The sequence below is a fragment of the Zingiber officinale genome, chromosome 2B, assembly GCF_018446385.1.
Source record: "Zingiber officinale cultivar Zhangliang chromosome 2B, Zo_v1.1, whole genome shotgun sequence".
NCBI classification, from domain to species: Eukaryota; Viridiplantae; Streptophyta; class Magnoliopsida; order Zingiberales; family Zingiberaceae; genus Zingiber; species Zingiber officinale.
The window spans coordinates 136,877,019-136,884,243 of record NC_055989.1 but is presented as its reverse complement, the minus strand read 5'-3'; the positions used below and the strand labels follow the sequence as shown (position 1 = coordinate 136,884,243).

Here is a 7,225-nt window from a genome sequence, read left to right as displayed (position 1 = left end):
TTGATAGACCTAGAAAAATCCGATTGGACTCATTTTAAGCCTTGTGAATTTCTGAGACTGTAAGGAGTCCAACACTATATATCTATATATAGAAGCATGAGGTCTTGAGGTCGAAATTTGGCACATCCGAGCATGCTTCCCTCATGCCTTAGTCACTTGCATTAATGACTAGTTGTCACTCATGATTTACATCCTCCGTATTGGCCTAGGGACGGGTTGACGAAGGTACTGAGGATGAGCGAATCATCTTTTGTCACATTAATGGAAAAAATAAAGAGGAAAGAAAAGAGATGAAAGGAAATAGAAAAAGATGTTGCATGTATAGTAAGGAGAAAAGAAAGGAGAACAAAATTAGATTTGATTCAGGGTAAAATTGAAAAAAGTTGTGCCCTTTAATAATTAACAAAGTATGGTGTGTCTTTTAGAAAATTAGTATTTTTCATTACTAATAATCTGTGTTTAGTGACATTATTTGTTTATTTTCGTTGCTAATCATCTATATTTAGTGACGAAATATTTCGTTACTAATATTGTAGTGTTTTAATAATGATTTTATTTTTTAAAATTTAGCAACGAGTTTACATTCTGTCGTTAAACTTAGTGATTATATAATTTAATTCATACTAAATGCAACGAATTATTTCGTTGCTATTTTACTAATTTGTTTTTTTAATAGTGTGCGATCAATTCAAAATTTTAGCGTGTGCTGTTTTGGTAAGTTATTATTAATTTAATTTTGCAGAAAAGAGAAAAAGTAAAAAAATGAGAAGTTACATATCTATAAAATTATAATTTTATATATCTTTTGAAAATAATGAAACATTCGTACGTATTTTGCGAATCCTGAATTTAATGTGCGTCTTTTAAGAATTTGCCGAAAAATTGTCGTTTTGTGAAATGCTGCGACGTTTCAAGATTGTGTCTTGTCTCAATCTAAACTTGCAAAAGTTAATTAGGAGGAAGACGTCTCATCATCTGTTCTCTTCTTCCTCTCTGCAGACTTGAATGACAGTTGATTGAGACACGCAGATCCCTTCGCGTTCTTCTTCTTTTCTTTCTATCTCATGTCTATATGAATTAAATTTGACAACGAGTTTGCTCAACACATATCCTACAGAGAGAGAGAGAGGGGGGCAGAGAGAAGCGAGCATGAAGGTGAACAACATTGGCAGCCATGGAACCAGTATTCGTAAGGTGGAGAGGAAGACAGTGGAGAAAAACAGGAGAACGCATATGAAGAAGTTGTGCTCCAAGCTTTCCTCCATCATCCCTAAAGAACACAGAAACATTCACAAGGTCATAATCTACATCTACACGCATTCATTTATCTCCTTTGTTTCAAAAGCTTCCATAGCTAGCCTATATATACAATTAATTAACTTGGTAAATATATAAAATTAAGCTTCCTGCAATCTTCTAGGATGTTTTGACGCAGCAAGACAACTTGGAAGATGCAACATCTTATATCAAAATCCTTCGAGAAAGGATTGAAATTTTGAAGCAAAGAAGGCTGCTGCAGGTGAGTAAAATGAGGAGCACGGACGTGGGCATCGGCTTTGGACTGCCAATTGTCGAAGTAAGATGCAACGATGTGAACTTGGAGGTACTGATCGTGATAAGCCGTGTGAGCAAAAGGTTTTTGTTCCACGAGGTGATCAGTGTTCTCGAGGAAGAAGGAGCTAAAGTTGTGAATGCGAACTTCTCGGTTGTGGGAGACAAGATCTTCCATATAATCCATTCACAGGTTGGTACAATTAGCCACGAATCTTGTGGTCTCTTTGCCGCAACAGATGCATCCTAATTGGCTGCAAGTCTTGTTGTCTGCAGGCCGTCAGCTCCAGAATTGGGTTGGATGCTTCAAGGGTCACTCAGAGATTGAAGGAGTTGGTTAATTAGCTATTACGAGTTTACGTGTTCTGTCAAAATATTACAACTGCGTGCAGCGAATTGTACCGATGTAGTTATTTTAGCCGATCTCTACTTTCTTCATTCTGAGGCGCGGTGAAGCATTTCGTGACGACTTTCTTGGATTCATCGTTAGGAAGAGTTGGGAAGCTTCAGGAAGCAACTTGCCAAGGAGGCTTCTGATTAAGACAATTCGTACGTCTTTAATTTATAGCTAGAAAAACCATCTGGAATCTACGGTACGTGTCGCTTGATGACTCCCAATACTAGAATGTTTTTCTTTCTATTTTGGGAAAAATAAAAAAAAAAACTCCCTTTTTTATTACACAATGTTATTCTCCTATAATTAATATATCTGTAGCGATCTTATGTTTCTATAAGCATTGTCATCTTGATATATTGTAATACTTGTGAGTTGACTCCTAAAAGGGTTATATAGGAATCTACAAGTGCTCTGAAGGCTGAGGTGGATGATACTATGAGAAAGGAAAGTTGTCCTCTATGTAACAGAGAATACGTTAGAGAGCGTTGGGCGTTGGAGTTGTCTGACAATAATGAAGTGTAGATCTCTATAGTGGACATGTTTTAGTATTTATAGACATTCTAAATCCCAAAGACGATACGATCCTTCTTAATCTCCTCCATGTCACTTCATGTTAACCATTGAGCCATTACAAGCTATGAATTGAAAAGGTAGATTGTGGAGGGCCCTGTAGTGATCATTGGCCATGTCTAATTATGGTTTAAAATTGCAATGGAGAGCTCAAGGTGGTAGAATGATGTTGTCTACTTAGCTCCAAAAAGGTGCCAACATACTGGCCTAGTTTGTGCTTAAGGTTTTTCTATGACAAAAGATGGAATCGTCATCTTGATGGCCTCTCCTTTTATATTGAATTGAGGAGTTAAGGTGTATGAGACTTGTGTACTTAGGCCAACAAGGTGCTATGTTGTAGTTATTGTTGGACCGATTGTGCCGACAAGGTGTCATATTGTAGTTGTTGTACATATTGGACTAATTGTTGGCTGTGTCACTTGAGTCTTTTCTTTTGTTAAGATGGGACACTTATTTTTGGGTTCTAGTTCCCTACACTGAAAGTACACAATATATTTTTATTAACTAAAACTGGTACATCTTCAGGTGTAGATTCTTCAATCCTTGTAAGGATGATACTCTCGGAGTAGATGGTAGGTCCTCATTTTCTTTGGGAACAGAGGCCTCTTCTTGTATTGGGGTCATAGGCCTTTCCTCCTCACTCTCAAATGATGAGATGGATTATTCCCCGACTTCTTCTTTAGAGGTTGATCACCTCTAAACCTCAGAATATTGCTCGTGCTCTCGAGCCACATTAATTCTCTTTCCCTTTGGCTCGTCCTTTTGTTCTAGTGAAGGATCTTCATGGAGCTTTGTTAGCTTCATCCGCATTTTTGTATGTACCTATTCTACATAAAAGTTGCAAAATATTGATTAATAATTTTTTTGCCTTGTTGTTCACTTTGGATCTCTGAATTTGGCCATTGGTCCATTCTTTTCTTTCGATGTTTCAGAACTTTCTTTCAAAGAGAACCAATGTTTAATGTTCACTTGTAGGAAGAAGTCCATTCTGGACTTCCATTCATCAAATCCTCCGTACCCGAATGGTTGTGATACTCGAATGTCAAATTCTAACCCCTCTCGAAGGTCCATCCACTCTAACTTCTTCTTCCCTCTATTGTTGTGCTTGCAAGCTTCTTCAAAGCTTCCCCGATTTAATATCACTTGTTCAAATGATTGTGTCGTTAAAGGGTGAAAAACATATTTATCTTTTTATTTTATTTTTGGCGATCATTCTTGTCTAAATTGTTACATTTTGAAAAATAAAAAATATAACAAAAGGTACAAGCACACAACACCTTGATTTACATGATTCACAACTCGCCATAGTGTTACTGCACAGTCTATGTGTCTCACCACAAATCTAATATCTTTCTCCTTGTCAGACACCTTCTGCAAGCAGAAATAATTCTAACAAAATTTGTTCTTATAACAAATACAAGAAGCACAACAAATGCAAGTAGAAATAAAGTTATACAATAAAAAGAATTAAATGAATGAAGTATTGCTTGCTTGTGTTAGTCCCATGTGGCCGGTAAGAGGGGATGAATTGCTTGCTAGTTAGAAATATATCCTTCTCACAACTTTCGACTTTGATTAGAAAATATTTGTTAGAAAATCATAAATAAATTGCATAAAAAAAGGTTATCGGATTTTACTTGGTTACAGCCGGGGAGGTTGTTAATCTAAGATGTCGAAAACACTAACAAAGTTCTCCTTTGATGTAAGCGGAGAAACTTCTTACAGAAGTTGAAGTACGAACACTAAAACATAAATCGAGGAAATAATACAAGTGTTGTTTTTTTAAACTAAGTGAACCATGACTCTGTTAGTACCCAGGGGTAGTTTTGATGTGGTCAATAAAATTTAGTTATGTCCTATTGTGTTTTGATCATTGTGTCTAAGTGTGCAGGAGCTTAGGAACATAAGAAGTCAAGTGGAAGACGCAGCAAATGAGAAGGATGACACGGGAAAGGAGTCGATAGACTTGGTACATTCAAAGGATGAGATGTTGCGGAAGAGTACATCGGCGGATAAGAAGGGCGTGCCCGGCGGTCTGAGGGATGAGAAGCCGAGAAGGAAGGCTGCTCGATGAGAAGCCCGGAGTTGTGTCCGAGTGAGCCCAATTTCAGATGGACGAAATCACTCAGACGATCGGAACAGCGGAAGAGCAAACAGAGAGCTATGGAGTTGCTGGAGGTGCCTCCAATGATGTTGGAGGCGCCCTCGCAACTTTCTGGTCGAAGGCGCCTTCAACCCGTTAAAGGCGCCCTCGTGACTTTTTGGAAAGCGCTTTCAACTCTTTGGAGACGTCTTAGACTGAATAAACAGTAACCGTTATCGAAGATAGACTTTTATCTTTGCACGGATAGCGCTTGCCACGTTGGAGGCACTTTCCAGCCTATTGAAGGCGCCTTCAACCCTCAGATGAGATTTTCCAGGAGCTATAAAATGACCCCTGGAGCTATAAAAATAACAACTTCTGTATTAACTTTCCTAGTCATTCTTGAGCTGTGAGCGTGAAAGGCTTCTCCGCCTTTAACGAACTAGATCTTCTAGTGCTTTTTAATGCCTTGGATTAACAACCACCTACGTTGTAACCAGGTAAAATTTTGACCTTTTGCCGACTCTTTTTAAGTTGTTATTTCTTTTATTATTGTTATTTTTATTATGCTACTAATTAAATCAAAAGAACGAGAAGGGGTTATTTTTTTCTCTTGTAGCTAATTCACCCCCCTCTTACTGGTCCCGCTGCACCAATAGACTCTATTTATAGTGCTCTAGTCAAACTTATCTATTGCTGATGTGGCAGACTTCGGGCGCTTGGATGGTGATTTGGGTGCCTCCAACGTGGCAAAATTTATCTCCGTGTAATGGCTTCACAACGATTGAAAGATAGAACTTTTCATGTCTAGGCGCCTGGACCATCTTCGGGTGCTCGAACTATTGCTGACGTGGACCCAAAGAGGGATCCATTGCAACGAGGCACCTATTTGACACCATATTGGTCCGAGCGCCTGGATGAGTCAGCCCAGTGCTGACTCGTCCAACGCCTTCTTCAGTCGCTAGCTTCATCTCCGATCAGTTGGGTGATCCTCCGCCCTTCTAGAGTTGAGCTCATTCGAATACAATTCCAGTCTTTTCCTTGAGCAGTCTTCGCTTTGGCTTCTTGTCCCTCGAAAACGCCACATGCATCCTTCTCGCTCCACCGGTATACTCTTCTGTAGCTTCTCGTCCCTTGGATGCACCGAGCCCGTCGACTTGATTCCCATGTCATCCTTCTCGTACGTCGTGTCTTCCGTTTGACTTCTTGCATTCCTAAGTCCTTGCACACTTAGACGCAAGATATTAAATACGCAGAGTCTAACTTGACTTGGTTGATCATATAAAAATCATTACAGAGTATTTACAAACTCCCCCTTTTTGATGTGGATCAACCCAAATTAAGTTAGGGTTAAACTAAAATAGTAAAATAAATAAGTATGTAAATGCAGTTAATAAATATGCAATGCAATAAAATTATTCCTCCCCTAGACTTAATCTTATTTGTCTCCCTTTGATCACATTAAAAATAGGGATAATCATCAAAAAATTAGGGAAAATTTCTAAGGGTTTCATACACAGTGACTAACTTTTAGAAAGAATGTGGAAATTAGTTTTCGAAAATTTGAATTTTTATAATTTAAAACTAGTTTTTGAAGAAATAATTTTAGAATTAGTTTTAAATTTTCAAAAATTTTGAAATTTTTTTGTCATGGTTAAACATACTTATCCAATGTCGAGATAAAATTTTTACAAAAAAATAACATTAATATTAGTAAAAATTAATTATTTTATGAAGAAAGATGTATCTATAAAGGAAAATACTTAAAACATAGATTTTGAGCTCGAAAAATCATGTAATTTTTTATAAGTATGTAAAATAGAAAGTATATATGTAGAAAAATTAAATTTTTAAAAATTAATTTTTTTTAAAAAAATGTTTAATATTAAAAATTAATATTTTGATAAAAATTGGAATACAATTAATTAACGATTAGAGAATTTTAAAATTATTTATTCTAACAAATAATTTATTGTATTGTGACTGTAAAAATTTTGAACAAAAAACTACTAATAGTAAGTTTGTACAAAAAAATATTTTTTTTAAGTAAAGCAATTCCGATATAGTAAATCAATCAAATTTAAAAAGAATTTAAGTTATACATGATTTTGAAGCTTAATATAGGTTCTTATCTACTAGATTAATAAGATAGTTTTTAGAAATTAATTTTAGTGATACCTTTGCAATTTAACCCTTATGGTATCTTAAAATATCAATTAAGTTTATCATGATTTCTATAATTTAAATTTTGAAAAGAACTTAAATTTAAGCATGCATCATTCTTTTTCAATAACTCTAGGTGTTCTTTTAGTTTTTCATTTTTATTTTTGACTTTATCCAATTCATCTAGTGGACATGATTTTTCTAAAATAACTTTTAATTCTAAATTTTTCTTTTTGAATTTTTTATTTTCTATTTTTAATTGATAAGAATTTTTAGAAAGCATTTTAACAAATTTATATAATTTATCGAGAGGTAGAGATCGTACCTCACTTACCTTGGCGATCTTGTTATCCGACTCTCCCCCTTCATTGTTGCTTTCCTCTAAAGTAACTCCTCCTTCGTTGATGCTCTCTATGCTCATTTCGAATGAACTTGCTTTGTCATCTTCTTGGTGACTTGCC

At 35.9% G+C, this 7,225-nt stretch overlaps 1 protein-coding gene across 1 annotated transcript; it reads left to right on the top strand.

The window, feature by feature from the left end:
* Window positions 1-1,001: 1,001 nt before the first annotated feature.
* On the top strand, window positions 1,002-2,281 carry LOC122049584 (transcription factor bHLH167-like). Its single transcript, XM_042610955.1, has 3 exons — window positions 1,002-1,296; window positions 1,421-1,744; window positions 1,828-2,281. Exons 1-3 carry the CDS (start codon window positions 1,150-1,152, stop codon window positions 1,894-1,896), a joined length of 540 nt encoding a protein of 179 aa, XP_042466889.1. The 5' UTR covers window positions 1,002-1,149; the 3' UTR covers window positions 1,897-2,281.
* Window positions 2,282-7,225: the final 4,944 nt, after the last annotated feature.